At 47.7% G+C, this 22,770-nt stretch overlaps 4 protein-coding genes across 4 annotated transcripts in view; all 4 read left to right on the forward strand.

Annotated features, from left to right (window-relative positions):
- Nucleotides 1–1,959: 1,959 nt before the first annotated feature.
- On the forward strand, nucleotides 1,960–6,474 carry LOC311578401 (keratin, type I cytoskeletal 9-like; the record flags this gene model as incomplete). Its single annotated transcript, XM_084748225.1, has 7 exons — nucleotides 1,960–2,445; nucleotides 3,519–3,601; nucleotides 3,752–3,908; nucleotides 4,126–4,287; nucleotides 4,966–5,091; nucleotides 5,206–5,429; nucleotides 5,754–6,474. Coding segments are annotated over 7 exons (1,959 nt in total), but the record flags the coding sequence as incomplete, so codon positions are not given.
- A 97-nt stretch (nucleotides 6,475–6,571) lies between these two features.
- LOC311578825 (uncharacterized protein) lies at nucleotides 6,572–8,445 on the forward strand. Its single transcript, XM_084748893.1, has 2 exons — nucleotides 6,572–6,880; nucleotides 8,149–8,445. Exons 1-2 carry the CDS (start codon nucleotides 6,596–6,598, stop codon nucleotides 8,437–8,439), a joined length of 576 nt encoding a protein of 191 aa, XP_084605019.1. The 5' UTR covers nucleotides 6,572–6,595; the 3' UTR covers nucleotides 8,440–8,445.
- Nucleotides 8,446–9,770: 1,325 nt separating this feature from the next.
- Nucleotides 9,771–22,770, forward strand: part of GAST (gastrin) — a 147,634-nt gene continuing 134,634 nt past the window's right edge. Inside the window, exon 1 of the mRNA XM_084748906.1 lies at nucleotides 9,771–9,780. The gene's annotated coding sequence lies outside the window, so the exon portion shown is untranslated. The remainder of the gene's footprint in view (nucleotides 9,781–22,770) is intronic.
- LOC311578833 (keratin, type I cytoskeletal 14-like) lies at nucleotides 13,499–14,731 on the forward strand. Its single transcript, XM_084748901.1, has 2 exons — nucleotides 13,499–13,822; nucleotides 14,496–14,731. Exons 1-2 carry the CDS (start codon nucleotides 13,573–13,575, stop codon nucleotides 14,660–14,662), a joined length of 417 nt encoding a protein of 138 aa, XP_084605027.1. The 5' UTR covers nucleotides 13,499–13,572; the 3' UTR covers nucleotides 14,663–14,731.

Raw genomic sequence — 22,770 nt, forward strand, 5'->3', positions numbered from 1 at the left:
GTTTAGGAAACATTACATGGTGCTGTAGGCAGTTTGCCGATCAGGGGGAAGTGGAGCAAACACTGGGGACTGGCCTTGCACACCAGGAGCGTGGAGCTTGTCTTAAGAGTGCAGAGAAGTCAGAGGAGAGACGTAGTTTAGAAGGGTCATCTTAGAAAGTTGATGGGGTTGACCAGATGGCTCAGTGGAGAAAGGCAGTGGCAGCACAAACCTGGAGACCTGAGTTCAATCCTCAGGACCTGAGTGAAGAACCTTCCCTCTAAGGTCACCTCCTCTGCATTGAGGCAGGAGCACCCCCGTCACGAACAGGCATATGCATTACTTAACTCATGGCTTAAAAATTTAAAAACAAGGTCAAGGTGCCTGGGAGGGCCAAGGAGAGCTATTAGACGCTGACATCTCAGGGCCAAGGGAGGGCAGAGGTATGGGGCACTTCACAAGTTGAATGACCAGCAGCAGGCTATCGCTCTTGAGCCTTTCCCATGCATCCCTTCCTGGCATGAGCAAACTGTGTTTTGGAGGAGAGAACACAGGCAAAGTGTGGGAAAGCAAGTCATCACATGGCCAGGGAAGCACAAAGTCTAGATTAGACCCACGTGATCTGGCAGCAGAGCCCATGGCCTCTTTACCACTCTCTTTTGGCACTGGTGACCAGAATAAGTGTGGCGATTTACCAAGAGCAAGTGTAAGTCACAACATGGTAACCTGACACCCCCAGGGCTGAGTGTAAGACAGGTGCTCACCCAAGGGGAAATCTATATTCACTGCAGGACTCTGAAAAAGAATCAGGACAGAGATTGGGCAGATGGCCCAATGGGTAAGGGGCTTGCCATGCAAGCACAAGGGCCTGCGTCTGATTCCCAGAACTTTTGTGGAAAGCTTGGCTTAGCAGTGCAATCCTACCAGGTATGGAGGATCCCTGTGGCTTGTTGGCCAGGTGGTCTTGATGAATCAGTGGGCTCTAGGATTAGTGAGAGATCCTACCTCAAAAAATAAGGAGAAAATTGACAAAAAAAAAGTACACATATGCATAATACACACACACACACACACACACACACACACACACACTCACTCAGACAAGGTTGCAGGCCCATTATGTGCCTGCTGTAGTCATCCCACAGCAGCAGGGCTGCACTTAGTGGGTTTGTTTTCCTCTCATAGTTTTCCCGTGTGAATGCAACATGCTGCTCTGGAACTCGGGAGGACACACAGCTGTGTACCTATCTTCACCTTTTGACTATAGCACTGTCTCAGCAAACTGGCATGCCCTGAGAGCAGTAGCCCTGTCTCTCCCACCACCCTAAAGCATGCTGACAGATGGGGAATTCACCAGGGCAGGTGCTGGATTTCAGCTTCTCCTGGAAGTTCCCTGTGGGCAGCTGCTGCACTTTTCCTAGCCTGCACAGTAACTTCCATTCTGGGCTCTCAGCTCAGCCCACGGTGACCACCAGGGTGAGTTCAGAGAGTGATAATCAACCAGGAGGGAGTTTTGACCTTAGATATACTGAGAGGGCTGGGTCGTCTCAGGCCCTGCCAAGGTCACGCAGACACCAGCCTGTAGGATATAGGTCACCCCCCTGAGCAGCAGGGCTGATTTATGATGCCCTTGACAGCCTAATATCTTCAAATTACCCCACACAATGGAGAGAGGCTGGGCTGCTGACGGGCAGTCACTGAGGGACGCAGAGCCTGGGGCTTCCCTGCTGCTCCCATATCCTAGACCTTCTCTGAGTCTATTGGGGTGGGGGGAGTTGGCACAGAGTGAGGGCACACCCAGGCGTGCCACTTTCAGCAAGGGGGTATAAGTAGGCAGTTTGAGGGATAGTTCAGTACCCAGCAACCCTGAGACCCTGTCCTGCCTACAGACTCGCGGCAGGCAGCATCATGAGTTACAAACAGATCTCCTCATCTTTCTGGAGCAGCAGCTGCGGAGGAGGAGGGGGAAGTGGGGGTAGCATGCGGTCCTCCTTCAGTCGCTCCTCCCGGGCCAGTGGAGGAGGGGGCCGCTTTCGCTCTCCCAGTGGCTTTGGTGGGGGTGGCTTTTCGGCCTGTGGCAGTGGAGGTGGTGGCAGTTTTGGCTCTAGCTATAGTGGAGGATATGGAGGTGGTTTTAGTTCATGGAGTTCTGGCGGTAGGTTCCGCGGAGGTTCTGGAAGTGGTTTTGGTGGTGGCTCTGGAAGTGGTTTTGGTGGTGGCTCTGGAAGTGGCTTTGATGGAGGCTCTGGAGGTGGTGAAGGTGGCATTCTGAATACCAATGAGAAGATCGTCATGCAGAATCTCAATTCCCGTCTGGCCTCCTACATGGATAAAGTACAGCAATTAGAGAGAGACAACACCTCCCTGGAGAAGCAGATCCAGGAATGGTATTCAAAGAAGGGGCCCAGAATCTTCCAGAAGGACTACTCCCATTTCTACGATACTATTGAAGACTTGAAGGGCAGGGTATGCACAAGAGTCAAATTCTCTCTCTCTCTCTCTCTCTCTCTCTCTCTCTCTCTCTCTCTCTCTCTCTTTCTTTCTTTCTTTCTTCTCCTTCATTCTCTTTCTCAACTTCTTTTACAAAAAGGTAAGGCACTAGAGTCCAAGCAAAGCCATACCAGAGAATTAAAAAAAAAAAACCACACATTCATTAGAAACACACTTATACTTGGTTTCTGAGGTCTTAGGGGCTTGGGCTTGAATTTGAACTTGGATATTTAATTTTGAGTTTGGCCAGAGCGGGGAGGAAGTCTGAGCTATCACTAGCAACACTAGGGCCCAACTGAAGCTTCCTTTTGACCTGGTTTCAAGTCAGTCTTATCCTTCTTTTCCCATTTCTCTTGGGCTCAGAGGGTACTTAGGACTCAGATGTGAAGTCTGGTTAATCAAGTCATAGAGAGGGTCTCTGGTTGTGAAGGTGATTCCTTCATCCATCCACACATTCATCCATCCATCCATCCATCCATCTATCCACCCATCCATCTGCCTAGTGGGTGACTACCTTCTGCGTTGCACTGAGCAGCCACAGCGATATCCCATACTTAGCTCCCACCCTAATGGAGTCCACAGTTGCTTTCCTTACTGTTCTCACTCATTCCTCCTGATTTTACTTTGTATTTGTGAATGCGGTGGTTCTCCAACTGCAGATTTCTTCCATCCATTTACTCACATGCAATCACAGCATCCTTCAGGACCTAGTTCAATTGTCATCTCCTTCCCAAGGTCGTTTCTGGTTTCCCAGGCTGGCCAAAGCCGTCTTTCCTTTCCATGACTCCTTTGAGATAACTCAGACCTTGCAGCCAATGGTGGGCTCTTGGGATTTGTCCTACACCCTACCCTGTCTTTGAAGTAGACTTTCAAATATTTGCTGAATGAATGAAGGCTTGGTGGGTGGCATGCAACATACAAGCTGATGGAAAACTCCTCTTGCTTCTTGAACACCTTGGACGGGTTTATCCCTTCTGCTTGCCATGTCTGGTCTTCTCGCCTCCCTGAAGTTGATCCTATCAACTGATTTGTGCCATCTTCTCTTTCAGATTGAGGATCTCACGGTGACCAACAGCAAAATGCTCCTGGACATAGACAATACTCGGATGACTGTAGACGACTTCAGGGTTAAGTGAGTCGTGTTCCCTTCTTTCTCCCTACACCATTGTTATCTGCCCTGACAGACCCCTACCTTCCCCACGCCGGCGATTTTCAGAGCTCTGGAGGTCCCAGTAGGATCTGGTGCCCTCTTGATCCTTCCCTCCCCATGGCTGGCCTGCAGGTTTGAGATGGAGCAGACCCTGCGCCAAGGGGTGGAAGCTGATTCTAATGGCCTGAAAAAGGTGTTGGATGTTCTCAAGATGGAGAAAATGGATAATGAGATGGAGCTTGATAATCTGGAGGATGAAATAAAGGCCCTTAAGAAGAACCACCGGGAGGTGGGTAACTGCTGCTATGGCTTAGTGGGAGGAACAGAAGGGCAGAGGTAGCAGGGGGCACTCTCAGCTCCTCACAGGGTGGCCTGCAGTGGCAGCTGCACTTTGATTTCTCTCAGTGGCATTCCTCTCCTGCGCTTCCAGAGGACCTGTGAGAGAGGATTAGAAGCTGCCAGGAAGGGTCCCGCTTCTAACCTCATGTCCTCTTCCTCCTTGGCAGGAGATGAGCCAGCTCACGGGCCAGAATGATGGAGACGTTAACGTGGAGATAAATGTTGCTCCTAGCACAGACCTCACCCAGGCCCTCAATGACATGCGTGAGGAGTATGAAAAGGCCATTTCCAAGACCCGCCAGGAAGTTGAGCAATACTACGAGTCCAAGGTGAGCAGAGTGGGCGGCTTGCTCAGTCTTCTCACGCTCCTTCCGGGTATCCTTCTACTTCCTTTCCCCTGTGTCATCCCTCCATCCTTCTTCCTCTTCATCTCTCGGCCTAGCTCTATCTATCCTCCCATCCTCCGATGGAGGCCATGCACCCTTCTTCATTTGTCACACAGAAAGAAACACAGCTGTGGTGCTAGTTTTAGGCAAAGCGCTAATGTCCCAGAGAAGAGCCCAATAAGATTGCCATCCTTGAGAAGCTCTTGGTTTATTCGTGTCTGTTGTCCAGAGCATGCTTAACTCACTATAATCCCATGTGATGTAAGACTCTAGGAGAGACATACAGCATCTCCCGCAGTACACTGGGTTTCATGCCTGCTCCCTTCCTCTCCTGTCTTCAAAGCTTGGAAGGGAGCCTGATAGAGAAAGGGTTGCCATTCTGCATGTATGCAAGGAAATAAGACTAGAACAGGGCTTTGGGGACATAGCATAAAGGACATTGAAACCTTGCTGAAACGGACTGGACAACCTGACTGTTTGGCACTCAGGATTCAGTAGCTTATCCTTGACATGGTCACTGCCTTGCTTTTGAAGGTGAAGATCCTTTAGTGCGTGATGCACACAGTCCTTCCTACAGATGTCCTTGCTGCACCTGTTCCTAACTGAGCCTTTGGTTTGCAGATGACCCAGATTGAACAAGAAGTGACAAATAATGGCGAAGAGATGGAGAGAAATACGAAGGAAGTATCCCAGCTCCAGCACAACATCCAGGAGCTGAACACCGAGCTGCAGACTCAGCTTAGCACGGTTGGTAGTCCTGCTCCAGACTCGCTGCCATCGCTGGGCTCAGGAGGGCTTTATAGGATCTTCAGGAGGGGCAAGGAGTGGAACACCCTCCTGAAGTCTCCTCTTCCTCCCTAGAAATCAGCCCTGGAGAAGGCATTGGAAGACACAAAGAACCGCTACTGTGGCCAGCTGCAGCAGATCCAGGAGCAGATCTGTCAGGTGGAGGCCCAGCTTGCCGAGGTCCGGGGAGAAATCGAGTGCCAGAGCCAGGAATACAGCATTCTGCTCAGCGTCAAGACACGGCTAGAGAAGGAGATTCAGACCTACCGAAACCTCCTCGAAGGCGGCCAGCAAGACTTGTAGGTCTTTAGGAGCCTCTGGCATCTGCACTGCAGAATCTTGTAGGAGTCCCCTTAGGCTTCTGACACCATTTCTAGCCTTCTGAATAGAAGCAGCTAGAAAAGGACTTGTTGTCAAGGATCTGATGGGTTGAGGACTTCATCCATATGTGCATTTGGTGGGAATACTTGTGGTGTTTGACCTTGGAAAGGAGAATGGTACCAATGGGAGAAAGGGGACACCTTGTGCTCCAGACAGAGCTGGGGTGTCTCAGTTCATACTTTCCTCTTAATTCTGTCCATGTTCGTTCTTGTGTGTGTATCAGTGTTTTCCTTTGTCCTCAGTGAATCGTCTGGAGCTGGACAAATTGGCTTCGGAAGTGGCAAAGGAGGACAAGGAGGAAGTGGAGGCAGCTATGGTGGGGGAAGTGAGGGCAGCTATGGCAGAGGAAGTGGAGGAGGCTATGGTGGGGGAAGTGGAGGTAGCTATGGTGGTGGAAGTGGAGGTAGCTATGGTGAAGGAAGTGGTGGCAGCCATCGAGGAGGAAGTGGGGGCAGCCATGGAGGAGGAAGTGGAGGCAGCCATGGAGGAGGAAGTGGAGGCAGCCATGGTGGAAAAAGTGGAGGTAGCTATGGAGGAGGAAGCAGTTCTGGTGGAGGAAGTGGAGGAAGCTATGGTGGAGGAGGAAGCAGTTCTGGGGGAGGAAGCAGAGGAAGCTATGGTGGAGGAGGAAGCAGTTCTGGGGGAGGAAGCGGAGGAAGCTATGGTGGAGGAGGAAGCAGTTCTGGGGGAGGAAGCGGAGGAAGCTATGGTGGAGGTAGTGGATCCAGGGGAGGAAGTGGAGGTGGCCAAAGTAGAGGAAGTGGCTCTAAGGGAGGTAGTGGGGGCAGCTATGGTGGAGGAAGTAGCTCAGGAGGAGGAAGTGGGGGCAGCTATGGTGGAGGAAGTAGCTCAGGAGGAGGAAGTGGGGGTAGCTATGGTGGAGGAAGTAGCTCAGGAGGAGGAAATGGGGGCAGCTATGGTGGAGGAAGTAGCTCAGGAGGAGGAAGTGGGGGCAGCTATGGAGGAGGAAGCAGTTCTGGGGGAGGAAGTGGAGGAAGCTATGGTGGAAGTAGTGGATCCAGGGGAGGAAGTGAAGGTGGCCAAAGTAGAGGAGGTAGCTCTAAGGGAGGTAGTGGGGGCAGCTATGGTGGAGGAAGTAGCTCAGGAGGAGGAAGTGGGGGCAGCTATGGTGGAGGAAGTAGCTCAGGAGGAGGAAGTGGAGGTAGCTATGGTGGAGGAAGTAGCTCAGGAGGAGGAAGTGGGGGCAGCTATGGTGGAGGAAGTGGTTCAGGAGGAGGAAGTGGGGGCAGCTATGGTGGAGGAAGTGGTTCAGGAGGAGGAAGTGGAGGCAGCTATGGTGGAGGAAACAGAAGACCATCTCAATCCCAGTCCTCCTCAAAATCTGTCGAGTGCGATGACGAGTCACAAGGTAAAGAATTACTGAATTCACGATCTCCTGCACACTAGGCAGCTGTTCTTTTTCGTGTGTCTTTGGACTTCTTTGGGAGACTGCACAGAAATGGATTAGGAAAAGTCTCTAGTGAAGTGGCATAGACCCACAGTTGGATCTGAACTGACCATTGGATGGAATTGAATCTGTACATGGTCTGAGTCTCAGTAGTTAGAGGAGACGGCTATGGCTTGAACACTGTGCATTGTCAAGTTCATTTCTATTGCTGCCTATAGCTAGGCTTTACTCACAAAGAACGAGGTTCAGAAGGAATAAATTATCCTCTCATAGCCATGTGATTTCCAAAGGAGCCTCAGCACCGTGAGTCTCCATGGCCAGTGCCTTCAATCATCATTAGGCTGGGAGGCCTGGGGCAGTGACAACACAGGGGAACAGAGACTCAGAGGTCTTAGTGGTCAGTTAGTGCAGCCAGTGCCTGGTACAACCGTAGAAGGGAGTATATTACTGGTGCCAGCATCTGCCTCTAAGAAGGACTCATGCCCCTCGGGTAGTCTCTAGGTCATGAAATCGTGCAGTAAACATGACATAGCTGGGCTGGAGAGATGCTCAGTAGCTAAGGGCACTTGTTGCTTCTGTAGAGGACCTCTGTTCAATTACCAGTCCCCATGGTGATTTGCAATCACCCATAGCTCCATTTCCAGGGGATCCAATGCCCTTTATCTGATGTCTGAGAGCACCAGGTACACATATACCACACATACATACATACATACATACATACATACATACATACATACATACCCGGAGTCAAACATACCCACGTAAATAAATAAATAAATAAAGCCATTGCCTTAAAAAAATTCACTATGGAATTATAGTAAATGGCTGCCTAACAACACTGCAATGTACAGCTCTGAGAATCCTTCTAGTGCCAGGGAACTGTCTGTTTACAAAGCATCAAATGCGTTTTTGCTCTGAGGGACAGATGTGAATCTAGGAGTGAAGTTGGGGTTCTCTTTCTGCGTAGCCAAAGCATTCACTGGCAAGGCTGTGGGATGGTGAAGGGTCTGGTCTGTGGGCTCTCCATCCCCAGGGTTGTAGCGGGAGAGGTTGGGAATTGGACGGGGCCACAGGCTGTGTGATTTCAGCCCTTCCACCTCAGGGCTCTCCAGCTCTTTGGGATCCAGATTTCTTACATCCCTGTTTCTTCATCTTTCGTCAAATCTCCACCTAAAGTCTCTCTTCTTACTGCTCTCTCCTTTCCACTCCCCCTTTCACCCACACAGGCCACCAGATGCGATACTAGAGCCTTCGTCAACTTTTCCCACCCAGCCCCAGCTGAGATGGCCCCTGGGGGGCAGAAGGGACACAAAGCATGCTTCCTGCATCCTGACATCAAGACTAGCTGGCAACAAGCCAGGGTACCCACCCGTTTGGAACTGGATGGAGTTGGCTTTGCTCCTCTGGACATCTATTGGCTGTGCTCCTTGCTGGGGAGGCTTCAGGGCTGGGGAGAGCTTGTTTATCCCAAGTGTCCTGGGGGCGACCCCATTCCCTTCCCTCTCCTGATTTCCTAATAAAGTCCTCCTATTGCAAATTTAACTTGGATTCTGACGTGCTTTGTCCCCTGAGAAGAAGTAGCATGATGTTTCATCTCGGTTGTGAACTTGATTGGGCTGAGAATCTCCTGGGAGACATGGATGCTTGTTTGGGTGTGTCTGTGAGTCAATCTCCAGGGGTAATTAACTAAGGGGATGATGATGGGCCATGCTGAATATGGGCGACAACCTGTAAGCTGAGCCCATGGACCAAATAAAAAAGAGAGAGCTAGACAAGTAGCAAATGCAGTCTGTCTGTCTGTCTAGCTGCCACACCTTTGTGTCATCTATATGGGTACCATATGCCCCCTAGACCTGTCCCCCTTTTTATGTTTTCTTTGTATTTACTAAAGATTCAATAATTGTTTTTATTTGCTTATGTGTGTGTGTGTGTGTTTGTGTGCACATGCGCATGCATGTGAGTTTGTGTGTACCACATGCCTGCAGGTGCCTGTGGAGGACAGAGGGTGTCAGATCCTCTGGAACTGGAATTAGAGGTAGGGGACAGCTGCCCGAAGTGTGTGCTCTGAACTGAATCAAGGCCAGCTGCAAGGGTTGTAAATGCCACTAACTGCTGAACCATCCCTCCTGCCACCTCTTCCCCTGTCATTCTTCTGGATTGAACCTGCTTTGTTTATGCTAGTCAGGCACTCTACTGCTGAGCTACACACTCAGCTCTCTGGTACCCAGGGAGGCCTTAAACTTGTCACCTTCCTGCTTCAGCCTACTGAGTACTTTGGATATACCGGCTCAGGGTGACTGACCTTAAGTTACAGGAAAAACAACAACAACAACAACCACCACCACAACCACCACCCCCAAACCTAATGTGAATAGCGTCTCAGAGGTTCAGGGAGAACTCACTGACTTTATTTTTGAAAAAAGGTGTTAACTTTTCTGTCAGTTAATTTGTGTTAAGAATAAAAAACTTAACTGGGGGATGTGGGTGGGGTGGCTCATGCCTTTAATGCCAGCACTCAGGAAGCAGAGGTAGGCACAAGTGGACCTCTGTGAGTTAAAGGATAGCCTGGAATACAATACAGAGTGAGTTCCAGGACAGCCAAGGCTACACACACACACACACACACACACACACACACACACACATGCACACACACACATGCACACACACACATCTCAAAAAACTCAAACCAACCAACCAAAACAAACCAAACAAACCCCACAACAACAAATGAACTAAACAAACAATACCCGCCCAAAACCCTAAAATGCTCACATTGAACTGCTTTAAATTCCTTAAAAAATTATTTTATGTATATTGATGTTTTGACTGCATATGTCTGTATAAGGGTGTTAGATCCCCTGGAACAGCAGTTAGAGACAGTTGCGGGTGCTGGGAATTGAAGGCCAGTCCTCTGGAAGAGCAGTCAGTGCTCTTAACCACTGAGCCTTCTCTCCAGCCCCCAGGACCTTAAATTCTTAGGTGACCATCTTTTGAATTGTGATTTTGCAGCTGGAGACATAGGCGGAGCAGCTTTGCTTTCTCTGATGTATGTATCTGTGGTCAACTGCCAGGCAGCCAGGTGGCTCTGTCTCTGGGGTGACCTGGGAGCCAGCTGGGGTGGTGAGGACGAATGCAAGATTCCCACCTTCCAGCCAGCGAGCTTGAGCCGGTGTCTCAGTGCAGTTGGCGGCTACGCTACGTCCTTTGAGGCGCAGTCACTTTGGTTTCATGGTGTTGGCCAAGGCAAATCACAATCTAGTCTAGATTTGAAAGCAGGGGCAACAGACTCCTCTTGAGACACAGAGTGGAAAAGTCACATGATAAAATACACGGTATATAGAGAGCAGTAATGGAGACCATTTTGGACAAGCTGTGTACTTAGAGGTCACATGTTTGTTTTTCGTTTTTTGACATATGGTTTCTCCACGTAGCCCTGGCTATCCTGGAACTCTCTTTGTAGACGAGGCAGGCCTCAAACTCCCAGGGATCCACCTGTGGAGGTCAGGTGCGAAACAAGAAAAACATATAGGGTAAGGCTTGTGCAATGGAAGAGCTCACCAGTCTTGACGTTATGCTGGGAGTATCTGAGGGCGCCCTGAAGTTGCCCTGTTGTGCAAACCTTCCTCCCCAGACTTGGACTTTGAAATTGGCCTCCCCCGACCCCAGGCATGTAGGGTCTGGCTTAGTTATAATTTTGCAGATAATTCAGGGTGGATCTTAGGAACATTTTAGAGCTTGGGATACTATGAGTCAATTAATTTCCCTAAGCTATGGGAAGTGTTCCAGACAGCGCTTTGAGTTTGTGGGCCTCATCCTTCCTGATCTAACTTTCCCCCTCCTGCACTGGGATTGAATTCAGGGACTCAAAAATGTCAGGTAAAGCTGGGCACAGTGGTACTCGCCTATAATCTCAGCAGTCGGGGAGACAGAGGCAGGTAGATTTCTGTGAGTTCCAGGTTAGCCTGGTCTACAGTGCTGGACAGCCAGGGCTAACACAGAGAAACCCTATCTCAAAAAAAAAAAAGTCTAAGTAAATACTGTGTTCTCTTTTTACTTTCTAAATTTTGAGGCAAGATTTTGCTAGTTTGCCCAGGCTGGCCTTGAATTTGCAGCTCCCCTGCCTCAGCTTTCCAAGTAGCCTGGATCCCAGGCTTGTGCCAACCAGACCTGACTTGGTTTAAATTTTATGTAAGAGAATGTTTCAGTTCACATGTTAAAGTGATGTTGTGACTGAGGAAATCTGAATTTGAGTTTATTACTTCAGCTTTGTAACTCCAAGAAATAAACAAAAATTATAACTAATCAATCAAGCATGTGTGTGTGGGTGTGTGCGTGTGTATGTGTGATGTACATGTCAGAGTCAGAGGATGACTTGTGGGGCTTGCTTCTCCTGTCCCACAATGTGAGTCCCAGGAATCAAACTTAGGTGTTTGGGCTTGGCTGCAGATGTCTTTATCCAATGAACCATCTTATTAGCCCAAGAAATAAAAGAATCTCTGGACTAATTGTGGAAAGTGAGAGCTCCTCTCCCCCATAACATGAGTAGCTCAGATCCCTAAGGACACTGCTTCTTCTGTAGGATCCACAGTTGTAGTCAGGAGGAACTAGCCCACGCCTACGTTCAGCATTCAGGGGCGTGTAGAGTCCCGTGTCCTAATCACAGTTGCTTTTTTTTTACTGCCTTCAGAGACACCGAGACACATCTGACTCTCATGTTACTCACTCAACAATTCCTCTTTTTAATTTAATTTAATTTAATTTAATTTAATTTATTCAGACACAGGGCACCCTGTAGCCAGGGCTGATCTCAGTCTCCCTAGGTAGACAAGCATGACCTTGACCTTCCCACCCTCCTGCCACCACCTCCCTAGGACGTGAGGCTGTAGATGTGAGTCAACAGGATAGCTCGTGCGATGTTGACAGGATCAAACCCAAGGTCTCACGCATGCTAGGCAAACAATCTCATTGGCTGAGCAATATCTCAAGCCTTGCGCAGCAGCTCTTTGTAGATTAGTATTTATAAGCTCTTCCCGTGCTGGCCTCCATGCTCGGCGGTGGGAGGATGTCACTGACTGAATGACATCTGCTATTATAAAATTATATTATAGGTAAGGGAAGGGCAAACCACATCTGCAGGAAATAAAAATAGTACAGTTATTTTGTGACTTTTCATTTGGACAAGTTATTCAGTATGATAATCAACAGATATTTATTAGATACCCTTGTTTTTTTATTCTTTTAAAAAATTTTTATTAATTTATTCTTGTTACATCTCAATGGTTATCCCATCCCTTGTATCCTCCAATTCCTTAGATACCCTTGTTTTAAGCACTGTTATTTGCATTTAATATTCAAAAATGGAAAAAATGTGATTTTTTTCAAGTACCAACCAAATAGTTGTGCTTATTTACTTACTTACTTATTAACTTTCTATGTATGTATGTATGTATCTATCTATCTATATCATCTATCTATCTATCTATCTATCTATCTATCTAGTTATCTATCTTTTGTATGTGTGTGTTTTGAGACAGGGTTTCCTTGTGTAACCCTGGCTGTCCTGAACTTGCTTTGTAGACCATGCTGGCCTCGAACTCACAGAGACACACATGCCTCTGCCTCCATGAGTGCCTAGCTTGTGTTTATTGTTTAAGCTATTATTTGTGTTCAAGAAAGACAATAAAAGAGGAGGTGGCTCCTCTCTCTCTCTCTCTCTCTCTCTCTCTCTCTCTCTCTCTCTCTCTCTGTGTGTGTGTGTGTGTGTGTGTGTGTGTGTGTGTGTGTGTGTGTGAGTGCAATGGTATACCAAGTGGCCAAGGTCCGGCTCACTTAGGAGGTGAAGGATGAGTGAGACTTAGAGTCTGGAGGCACGGATGCAGCCAGGGATCCTCCAGGCACACATTACAGGTGTAGAAAGCCCTAAGGTGAGAATGTCTTTGGTGTGTTCAAGGGAGACTATGATGCCCCCTGAAGCCAGAGCAGCATGAGAGAGAAACTCCGTAGAAGTTGACAAGGCCCCAGTGGGAGAGGTCACGGCTGTCTAAGGAACGTCAGAGCACATAGACAAAGGCAGCGAGCTCTAAGGTGTGGGGGGCGGAGCCTGCCTAGGAGTGCAGTGCTTGGACAGGGACCTCAGGAGCGCTGCCCAGCCGGAGCAGATGAAGGGTCATTATGGCAGCTGGTGTTAGCCAGCAGGACCAATATGACTCACGCAGAGGGCTCCGAGCAGGGGAATGACATGCCCTCTGAGAGGAGGCTGGACCAGAGATGAACGGAGAGCAATAATCCAGAGAGAGAGAGAGACAGAGAGAGACAGAGACAGAGACAGAGAAAGAGAGAGGCAGACAGAGAGAGACAGAGACAGAGAGAGAAAGACAGAGAGACAGACAGAGACAGAGAGAGAAAGACAGAGAGACAGACAGAGACAGAGAAAGAGAGAGAGACAGAGAGACAGAGAGAGAGAGGCAAAGAGAGACAGAGAGACAGAGACAGACAGAGAGAGAGAGAAAGAGACAAACACACAGAGAGAGAGGGGGGGGCAGAGGCGCACAAAGACAGAGACACACACATCCTTTTCTAACTTACCCGAGCAGCTCTCTCTTCTCTCTGCCGACTCACTTGCTCACTTGCTCACCATTCTCAAAACCATGGCCACCTGCAGCCGCCAGTTCACCTCCTCCAGCTCCATGAAGGGCTCCTGTGGCATCGGTGGTGGCTCTAGCCGCATCTCCTCCGTCCTGACTGGAGGATCCTGCCGTGCTCCCAGCACCTACGGGGGCCTGTCAGTCAGCTCCTCTTGCTTCTCCTCTGGGGGAGCCTGTGGGCTTGGGGGTGGCTATGGCTTCAGCAGCAGCAGCAGCAGCTTTGGTGGAGGCCTCGGTGGTGGTTTTGAGGGAGGTCTTGCTAGTGGTTTTGGGGGAGGCCTCAGTGGTGGTTTTGTGGGAAGCCTTGGTAGTGGTTTTGGGGGAGGCCTCGGTGGTGGTTTTGTGGGAGGCCTTGGTAGTGGTTTTGGGGGAGGCCTCGGTGGTGGTTTTGGGGGAGGCCTTGGTAGTGGTTTTGGGGGAGGCCTCAGTGGTGGTTTTGTGGGAGGCCTTGGTAGTGGTATTGGGGGAGGCCTCGGTGGTGGTTTTGTGGGAGGCCTTGGTAGTGGTTTTGGGGGAGGCCTCGGTGGTGGTTTTGTGGGAGGCCTTGGTAGTGGTTTTGGGGGAGGCCTCGGTGGTGGTTTTGGGGGAGGCCTTGGTAGTAGTTTTGGGGGAGGCCTCAGTGGTGGTTTTGTGGGAGGCCTTGGTAGTGGTTTTGGGGGAGGCCTCGGTGGTGGTTTTGGGGGAGGCCTTGGTAGTGGTTTTGGGGGAGGCCTCGGTGGTGGTTTTGGGGGAGGCCTTGGTAGTGGTTTTGGGGGAGGCCTCAGTGGTGGTTTTGTGGGAGGCCTTGGTAGTGGTATTGGGGGAGGCCTCGGTGGTGGTTTTGTGGGAGGCCTCGGTGGTGGTTTTGGGGGAGGCCTTGGTAGTGGTTTTGGGGGAGGCCTCGGTGGTGGTTTTGGGGGAGGCCTTGGTAGTGGTTTTGGGGGGAGGCCTCGGTGGTGGTTTTGGTGATGGCATTGGTGATGGGCTCCTGGTGGGCAGTGAGAAAGTGACCATGCAGAACCTCAATGACCGCTTGGCCACCTACCTGGACAAGGTGCGCGCCCTGGAGGAGGCCAATGCTGACCTGGAGGTGAAGATCCGTGACTGGTACTAGAGGCAGCGGCCCACTGAGACCAAAGACTACAGCCCCTACTTCAGGACCATCGAGGAGCTGAGGAACAAGGTGGGTCAGCTGGGCAGCAGGACCTGCCATTCCAGTCTCTTCCAGGGTTTCATATCCTCTTTAGATTCCCGGTAGGGAAGCCTCTCGTCTCAGATTCCTCTCTCCGAGGTCCTGAACGTCCCCAATATGGCTGGTCAGGGAGAAGATGGTGTCCTTTGCTGGCTGTTCCCCATGGTTTTCTTTTTTTTTTTTAATTTACTTTTTTATTCATTTATTCTTGTTACATCTCAATGGTTATCCCATCCCTTGTATCCTCCCATTCCTCCCTCCCCCCATTTTCCCCTTACTCTCCTCCCCTATGACTGTGCCTGAGGGGGACTTCCTCCCCCTTTATATGCTCATAGGGTATCAAGTCTCTTCTTGGTAACCTGCTGTCCTTCCTCTGAGTGTCACCACATCTCCCCATCCAGGGGACATGGTCAAATATGAGGCACCAGAGTACGTGTGAAAGTCATACCCCACCCTCCACTCAACTGTGGAGAATGTCCTCTCCATTGGCTAGATCTAGGTAGGGGTTTGAAGTTTACGGCCTGTATTGTCCTTGGCTGGTGCCATAGTTTGAGCGGGACTCCTGGGCCCAAATCGGCCTGTCATAATGTTCTTCTTGTAGGTTTCTAGGACCCTCTGGGCCATCTACTTTGCTATTCTCCCATGCTTCTCTCATCTAGAGTCCCAATAGGATGCCCTCCCCTCTGTCCCACGTTCCTGGTAAATGAAGGCTTTCATGGGACATGCCCCTTGGGCTAGTATGCAGATATAAGTGAGTATATACCATTTGAGTCTTTCTGCTTCTGGGTTAACTCACTCTTTATGATCATTTCTAGCTCAATCCATTTGTCCACAAATTTTGGGAATTCCTTGTGTTTAATAGCTGAGTTTTATTCCATAGTGTAAATGTACCACAGTTTCTTTATCCATTCTTCTACTGAGGGACACTTAGGCTGTTTCCATGTTCTGGCTATTATGAATAAGGCTGCTATGAACACGGTTAAGGAAAGTTTCTTGTTGTGTACTGGAGCATCTTCTGGGTATATTCCAAGGAGTGGAATAGCTGGGTCTTGAGGAAGCCCTATTCCCAGTTTTCTGAGATAGCACCAGATAGATTTCCAAAGTGGCTGTACTAGTTTGCATTCCCACCAGCAATGAAGGAGTGTTCCTCTCTCCCCACATCCTCACCAGCATGTGGTGTCCCTTGAATTTTTGATCTTAGCCATTCTGATGGGTGTAAGATGGAATCTCAGAGTTGTTTTGATTTGCATTTCCCTGATGACTAAGGAGGTTGAGCATTTCTTTAAGTGTTTCTCAGCCATTTGATATTCCTGTGTTGAGAATTCTCTGTTTAGTTCCAAGCCCCATTTCTCAATTGGGTTATTTGGTTTGATGGTGTTTAATTTCTTGAGTTCTTTATATATTTTGGATATTAGACCTTTGTCAGATGTAGGGTTGGTGAAGATCTTTTCCCAGTCTGTAGGCTGTCGCTTTGTTCTCTTGACAGTGTCTCCTGCCTTACAGAAGCTTCTCAGCCTCATGAGGTCCCATTTATTAATTGTTGACCTTAAGGGCTGGGCTGTTGGTGTTCTGTTCAGGAAGTTGTCTCCTGTGCCAATGTGTTCCAGGCTCTTCCCCACTTTTGCTTCTAAGTGACTCAGTGTCTCTGGTTTATGTTGAGATCTTTGATCCACTTGGATTTGAGTTTTGTGGAACTGACAAATATGGGTCCAGTTGCATTTTTTTTTTACACATAGACATCCAGTTAGACCAGCACCTTTTGTTGAAGATGCTTTTTTCCATTGAATGAATTTGGCTTCTTTGTCAAAAATCAAGTGACCATACGTGTGTGGATTCATATCTGGGTCTTCGATTCGATTCCACTGATCAACCAGCCTGTTGCTATGCCAGTACCATGCTGTTTTAATTACTGTTGCTTTATAGTACAGCTTGAGATCAGCTATCGAAATTCCTCTGGTGAATCTTTTATTGTACAAGATTGTTTTAGCTATTCTACGTTTTTTGTTTTTTCATATGAAGTTCAGAATTGAACTTTCAATGTATTTTAAAAATTGCGTAGGTATTTTGATAGAGATTGCATTGAATCTGTAGATTGCTTTTGGTAAGATGGCCATTTTTACTATGTTAATTCTCCTGATCCATGAGCAAGGAAGATCATTCCATCTTCTCATGTCATCTTCAATCTCTTTCTTCAGAGTTTTGAAATTTTTTTTCAAATAAGTCCTTTACTTGCTTGGTTAGAGTAACTCCTAAATACTTCACATAGCTTGTGGCTAATGTGAAGGGTGTGGTTTTCCTAATTTCTTCCTCTGCAAGCTTGTCATTTGTGTATAGGAAGGCTACAGACTTTTTTGAGTTAATTTTGTATCCAGCCTATTTGCTGAAGGTGTTTATCAGCTGTAGTAGTTCTCTGGTGGAATTTTGAGGGTCACTTATGTACACTATCATATCATCTGCAAATAGGGATAATTTGACTTCCTCCTTTCCCATTTGGATACTCTTGATCTCCTTTTGTTGTCTTGTTGCTCTGGCCAGAACTTCGAGTACTATATTGAAGAGATATGCAGAGAGTGGGCAGCCTTGCCTTGCCCATTTTAGAGAAATTTCCTTGAGTATCTCACCATTTAATTTGATTTTGGCTATTGGCTTGCTGTATATAGCCTTTATTATGTTGAGGAAAGTGCCTTGTATCCCCGATCTCTCCAAAACTTTAAACATGAATGGGTGTTGGATTTTATCAAATGTTTTCTCTGCATCTAAGGAGATGATCATTGGTTTTTTATTTTCAGTTTGTTTATATGGTGGATTACATTGATGGATTTCCGTATATTAAACCATCCATGCATGGCTAGAGTGAAGCCTACTTGGTCATGAAGAATGATATCTTTGATGTGTTCTTGTATTCATCTTGCAAGTATTTTGTTGAATATTTTTGCATCGATGTTCATAAGAGAAATTGGTCTGAAATTCTCTTTCTTTGTTGGGTCTTTGTGAGATTTAGGTATCAATGTGACTATGGCCTCATAGAATGAATTTGGTAATGTTCCATCCATTTCTATTTTTTGGAGTAGCTTGAAGAGTATCAGTATTAGCTCACCCTTGAAGGTCTGGTAGAATTCTGCACTGAAACCATCTGGCCCTGGGCTTTTTTCGGTTGGGAGACTATCAATGATTGTTTCTATTTCTGTAGGGGAAATGGAACTATTTAGCTTGTTTATCTGTTCTTCACTCAATTTTGGCACGTGAAAGTGATCAAGAAAATTTCCCTTAGATTTTCAATTTTTATGGCATATATGCCTTCAAAGTAGGATCTTATGATTCTTTGTATTTCTTCAAAATTTGTTGTTATGTCTCCCTTTTCATTTCTGATTTTGTTGATTTGGATACTGCCTTTTAGTTAGTTTGGCTAATGGTTTGTCTATCTTGTTGATTTTCTCAAGGAACCAGCTCTTGGTTTTGTTGATTCTTTGGACTGTTTTCCTAGTTTCTAATTTGTTAATTTCAGCCCTGAGATTGATTTTTTTCAGACGTCCACTCCTTTTGGGTGTTTCTGCTTCTTTTTCTCTAGGGCTTCCAGTTGTGTGGTTAAGATGCTTATGCGGGATGTTTCCAATTTCTTTTTAAGGGCACTTAGTGCTATGAATTTTCCTCTTAGCACTGCTTTCAATGTATCCCACAAATTTGGGTATGTTGTTCCTTCATTTTCATTGAATTTCATGAACTTTTTGATTTCTTTCTTTATTTCTTCCCTGATCCAGGTGTCATTTAGCAGAGAGTTGTTTAGTTTCCACTATTGTCGAGATTTTTTTGTTATTTCTGTTGCTGTTGAATTGTAGCCTAAGACCATGGTGACCTGATCAAATACAAGGTATCATTTCAATCCTCTTGTATCTCTTGAGGCTTGTTTTGTGACCTACCATGTGATCAATTTTGGAGAAGGTTCCATGGGGTACAGAGAAGAAGGTATATTCTTTCTTGTTTGGGTAAAAGGTTCTATAGATATCTGTTAGATCCATTTGATTCATGGCATTGGTTAATGATGTTATTTCTTGGCTTAGTTTCTGTTTCAATGACCTATCCTTCAGTGAGAGTGGGGTGTTGAAGTCTCCCACTATTATTGTGTGGGGATGGATGTGTGGTTTAAGCTTCATTAGTAGATCTTTTACAAATGTGGGTGCCCTTGCATTGGGAGCATAGATGTTCAGAATTGTGATGTCATCTTGGTTGACTTTACCTTTGATGAGTATGAAGTGTCCTTCTTCATCCCTTTTGATTAATTTTGGTTGAAAGTATTTTGTTAGATATTAAAATGGCTACGCCTGCTTGCTTCTTGTGACCATTTGCTTGGAATATTTTTTCCAACCATTTACCCTGAGGTAATGCCTATCATTATGGGTGAGATGTGTTTCTTGAATGCAGAAGAATGTTGGATCTTGTTTATGCATCCATTCAGTTAGTCTGTGTCTTTTTATTGGAGAATTGAGGCCATTGATGTTGAGAGATATTAATGTCCAGTGACTGTTAAGAGTCTTAATTTTGATGTTGTTTCCAGTCGAGTGTTTGTGTAGTTGTGTTTTTGCCATGGTATAGTTATCTATTTCCTGAGTAGTTTTGGTTGTAGCTTGTCCCTTTGGGATGGAGTTTTCCTTCTAGTACTTTCTAGTAGCTCAGCTAACAGGCACTGAGGTTCCATCCATTTAACATAAAGCTGTTCCCAGAGAATCCTTGTGATCCTGAAGAGGAGGGCTCTGGTGGAGGTTGAGTGACAATTCGTACAGAAACCTGTTCCCTCATTCCCAACAGGGAGAGCCTAAAAGACACCATCGGGACCAATGGTTCTCAGCCTCTCTAACCCTGCAACCCTTTAATACAGCTCCACAGTGACCACCCCAGCCCTAAAATTATTTCTGTTGCTACTTCCTAACTGTGATTTTGCTGCTGTTATGAGCCATGATGTAAATATCCGATATGCAGGGTATCTGATGCATGACCTCTGTGAAAGGGTGTTCAACCCTTGCAAGAGGTTGTAAGCCACCAGTAAAGAACTGCTGATCCAGACTCTGGTTGTGAAAAATACATAGGCAGCTGGATGTGGCTGCACAGGCCTGTAAATCCCAGCATTTTAGAGATGAAGACAGAAGGATCCGGAGTTCAAGGTCACCCTCATCTGTGAGCAAGCTGGATGCTAACCATGCTACATGAGACATAGAAAAGAGCACAGGGCACTCTTAGAAAGCCAAGGTGAGCACTACGGAAGGACCCCAAAGTTCCCCTACTCAAGCATACCAGATGTCACCTTGTACAAGAGACACCATCATTCTCTACCTCCATCCGTAGATGCCAAGATCTCGGGTATTTCTGAGTTTCTGTGCCCGTGACTGCCCTGTCCCCTTCACTAACCCCTCCCCCAGTGATCTGATCCAGCTATGGCAAGTTGCACATGCTCTCCTTCCATGCGATAAAGGCATGCCGCCATCGGTATATGCCTTTGCCGTGTTTCCTACGCAGGACAGGGCTTGGGTAGGAAAAAATGGCCTGTCTTGGTTTCTTTTCAAGCATAGAGGAGAGAAGGCTCATCTTAGCTCACAGTTCAGGCTACAACCATCCCAGCAGGGAAAGTCGGTGGAAGCTTGAAACCCACTCTTCACATCACGTCAAATCAGGAAACCGAGGAGCAAACACAAGCCGATGCTTGGTTCCTGTCCTAGTCGCTGTTCCATTGCTGTCAAGAGACACCAGGACCATGGCAAGTCTTAACAAAAGAGAGCATTTAAGTGGGACCTGCCTACAGCTTCAGAGATCTAGTCTATTATCATCTGTCACCACAGTGAGAAGCATGGCATCATGCCAGCAGGCCCTGGAGCAGTAGCTGAGAACTACATCCCGATCCATAGGCAGAGAGAGGGAGAGAGAGACCAGAGAGAGAGAGAGGGAGAGAGAGGGAGGGAGGGAGGGAGGGAGGGAGAGAGAGAGAGAGAGAAAGAGAGAGAGAGAGAGAGAGAGAGAGAGAGAGAGAGAGAGAGAAAGACAGAGACAGAGACAGAGACAGAGACAGAGACAGACCTCAAAGCCCACCCCCAGTGACGCACTTCCTCCAACAAGGCCACGCCTACTCCCTGTGACTAAGCATTCAACTACGTGAGCCTACAAAAAGGCCATTCTTATTCAAACCATCACTGTTCTCTTTTCACACAGTCCAGGATCCCTAGGACCATGGACTAAGACAACCCACAATGGGTGAGTCTTCCCGCCTGTTGCTGTGATAGGACACCATGACCAAAATCAGCCTGTGGAAGACATTTGTCTGGGCATGAAGTTCCAGAGGGAAATTCCACAAGAGCAGGGGAGACTGGATCATGAAGCTGAGAGATCACACCTTTGATGGCAAAGAGGGAGCAGAGAAAGCAAAGCAGGAGCTGGGCCAGGCTTAGAACTCTCATACTTCACCAAGGCTCCACCTCCTGAAGATTCCATAAGCCCCACCCCCACCCCCCCCCAGATAGCACCATCAACTGGGGACCAAGTGTTCAAGTACTTGAGCCTTTGGGGGACGTTCTCATTCAAACGTCCACACTACGCAGAGATTAAAACCGAGCCAGGGTTTCTGGTATACCTGTTGGAGCAAGGAGACGGATTTAGCTCAGCATGAGCACTGTCTCAAGGGGAGCAGTCTGCAGGCTGTGGGTATCTGGGAGGAGAATGCTGTGGCAGATATTTTCTGGAAACGATATCAACATGCTTGCATGGACCAGAAAAGAAGGCTTATCCATTTTCTTCAGAGTATCACCTGTGGGAAAGTGGGAGACAAGAGGCGTTGCCATCGCCCTGGAGGTCTGAGACTAGGGTCATTGGCATGGTCATGCCCACGTCAACAACACACATCCACTCAGGCCTTCATTCGGTGTTTCCTCCACTTCCACTATCCTGGGACTTGTGGGCTGTACCTTCTAGCCTTCTCTGTGGGTGGCAGGCTCAAAGCAGGTGGCTTGTGTTCCTAAGGATGACATCCAAGCTTGTCCTCAGGCCACCACATGCACACTCTAATTCATATGTCCACACATACACATGACCACGTGTTTTTTTTAAAGTCTAGTCATACATTCAAGCTTCAAGACATATGTGAATTCCCATCACTGTGATGAAGGACCTGAGACAACTTCACAGAGGAAAAGATTTGCTTTTTTTCTGTGGTTTTAGTCTCTAGCAGCTTGGCCCTGAGCCTTTGGGTGTGTAGGCAGTAAACTGTGAAAAGAGCAAAGTGGAGGAAACTGCTACACACAAGTGGTCAGAAAGCAAAGAGAGGGAGAAGGAGAGAGAGAGAGAGAGAGAGAGAGAGAGAGAGAGAGAGACACAGACACAGACACAGACACAGACACAGACACAGAGAGACAGAGAGAGAGAGAGAGAGAGAGAGAGAGAGAGAGAGAGAGAGAGAGAGAGAGAGAGAGGAGATATCAGGTAACAATACTCCTCTTCAAAGACATGCAGTCAATACCCTAGCTTTCTTCCAGTTACCCCACCTGCTAGAGTTTCCACATCTCCCAATAGGGAGGTTATCTGAGCATCGGCTTCAACCCAAAAGCCTTTGGGTTGGGGATACCTACCGACTGCTCTTCCGGACCCGGGTTCAAATCCCTGCACCCATACAGCAGCTCGCAACTGTCTGTAACTCAAAGATCTGACACCCTCACACAGACATACAGGCAAAACACCAATGCACATAAAATAAAGATAAATACATTTTTAAAAATCCAACCTATCACAAGTGACTTGATATGTAGCCACAGTGTCTGAAGAATTGCCTGAAAGGGAGGGCTGTTCCCAGCTTGTGAAGGAGTTTTGACTGTGAGGCCCAGTCAGAGTCCTGGGGATCCTTGTGGGATGGTCTTCGCTCTTCCTTGGGCAACCTTGTTTATGCCTATGTCTCACTCTCTGTGAGCTCTTCCATTGCACAAGCCTCACCCTGGGAGTTCGAGGCCCGCCTTGTCTACAAAGAGAGTTCCAGGATAGCCAGGGCTACGTGGAGAAAC

Source organism: Acomys minous (genome assembly GCF_964271855.1).
Source record: "Acomys minous genome assembly, chromosome: 12".
Taxonomy (NCBI): Eukaryota; Metazoa; Chordata; class Mammalia; order Rodentia; family Muridae; genus Acomys; species Acomys minous.

Coding starts and splice junctions, on each gene's coding strand:
- LOC311578825 (XM_084748893.1), top strand. CDS start 6,596: ATGGTGGAGGAAGTAGCTCAGGAGGAGGAAGTGGGGGCAGCTATGGTG. Junction 6,881..8,148: donor GTGCGATGACGAGTCACAAG/GTAAAGAATTAC, acceptor TCACCCACACAG/GCCACCAGATGCGATACTAG.
- LOC311578833 (XM_084748901.1), top strand. CDS start 13,573: ATGGCCACCTGCAGCCGCCAGTTCACCTCCTCCAGCTCCATGAAGGGC. Junction 13,823..14,495: donor CGGTGGTGGTTTTGAGGGAG/GTCTTGCTAGTG, acceptor TTTTGGGGGGAG/GCCTCGGTGGTGGTTTTGGT.